At 21.9% G+C, this 1,340-nt stretch overlaps 1 protein-coding gene across 1 annotated transcript; it reads left to right on the top strand.

Moving 5' to 3' along the window:
* Window positions 1-15: 15 nt before the first annotated feature.
* On the top strand, window positions 16-791 carry LOC107882791. Its single transcript, XM_016801710.2, has 3 exons — window positions 16-189; window positions 315-414; window positions 665-791. Exons 1-3 carry the CDS (start codon window positions 84-86, stop codon window positions 762-764), a joined length of 306 nt encoding a protein of 101 aa, XP_016657199.1. The 5' UTR covers window positions 16-83; the 3' UTR covers window positions 765-791.
* Window positions 792-1,340: the final 549 nt, after the last annotated feature.

The raw sequence follows: 1,340 nt of genomic DNA, 5'->3' as shown, positions 1-1,340 counted from the left end.
ATGTTAAGTACATTTATTTTACACAGGTATCAACACTAGTTTTTGCCTCTGAAGGAAAAAATATTTCCAAAGTCACTTATAGTATGTTAAAAATTATGTTTTCTGATGAGCTACTCAAGTATTACAGCTGGAAAGGTCAAAAAAATAAAAAACCATTTTCAGAGTTTATAATTTGTAAAGTCATTATTGGTAGGTATATTTTTACTTTTTCATTACATGCTATTATATCAATAATATATTTTACTGCATATTGTTTGATTATGGTATTTTATATACTATCAATATAGTTCTAAATTAATTGTTGTTATTTTAAGGTGCTGTTAGACAAAAATTTCCCGAACAAAAAGATAGCAGAAATTACATCATCAGTAGTATTATGTCATGGCTAGCACAGGCACCAACAAGGATTGCAAAGTAATTACCTAGTCTATAATTTTTAGAAAATCAAAAATATAATAAATATTGAAGAAACAATAATATGTTTTTTCCTAACACTAAGTTGTTGATTAACAAGGTTGTTATGTAAATCATTAATTTATCTTAATACTTTCTAAATAGTTCATTATTATTACTATTATACACTTAAACAATGTATAACCAATATAGCAATATAAACTGTAAATTATTTTTATAATTGCCTTCATTGTTCTGCGTATGTTTACAGCAAAGAAAAACAAAAAAAAAGGAGAGAAACTGCAGATTATCACCATCATCAAGATTATGAAGACAACATTGCAGATGATAATAAGATCAATTCAACTTAAATTATTTTATATCATATTTACCTTATTATTCAGTTATTATGACATTATGTATTTTATATCAAAAATATATGTAAATGTAGCTTCTGACTAAATAAAAACATTATAAACACATTAAATTGGTATTTAAAAATATTTAATTGATATAATAAAAATATTTTTATGATATTTCGTAAGCAAAATACAGTGGAGAAATAAACGTATAAAAAATATTTAAAACATACGTTTCTAACTAAATAAAAATATTATACCTACATTAAATTGGTATTTAAAAAATATCTAATTCATATGAAAAAAATATTTTTATCATATTTTAAAAGCAAAAAACGTTGGAAAAAAAACGTATAAAAAATGTTTAAAATGTGTTTTTTTAACATTATATTTTAAATGTAAAGTTGGCCATTATAACATTTTAAAAATCTTTTTGAAAGCAATTTAAAACCTATTTCTAATGTTTTTTAAAACATAAAAAAAATATTTTTTTGTTTCTTGGGTTCAGACATATGTATGATACATTTTTAAAAGAATCTAATACCATAATTTTTCTATTTATATGTTTTTGACCAATAATGAGTGTTG

Source organism: Acyrthosiphon pisum, unplaced genomic scaffold (genome assembly GCF_005508785.2).
Source record: "Acyrthosiphon pisum isolate AL4f unplaced genomic scaffold, pea_aphid_22Mar2018_4r6ur Scaffold_21315;HRSCAF=23613, whole genome shotgun sequence".
Classification (NCBI taxonomy): domain Eukaryota; kingdom Metazoa; phylum Arthropoda; class Insecta; order Hemiptera; family Aphididae; genus Acyrthosiphon; species Acyrthosiphon pisum.
The sequence above is the reverse complement of the archived record's forward strand: the minus strand, read 5'-3'. Positions and strand labels throughout refer to the sequence as shown.

Excerpts from the sequence above, each read along its gene's own strand:
- LOC107882791 (XM_016801710.2), top strand. The coding sequence starts at position 84 with ATGTTAAAAATTATGTTTTCTGATGAGCTACTCAAGTATTACAGCTGG. Across the intron at positions 190-314 it reads AATTTGTAAAGTCATTATTG|GTGCTGTTAGACAAAAATTT; the intron begins GTAGGTATATTT and ends TGTTATTTTAAG. Across the intron at positions 415-664 it reads GCACCAACAAGGATTGCAAA|CAAAGAAAAACAAAAAAAAA; the intron begins GTAATTACCTAG and ends GTATGTTTACAG.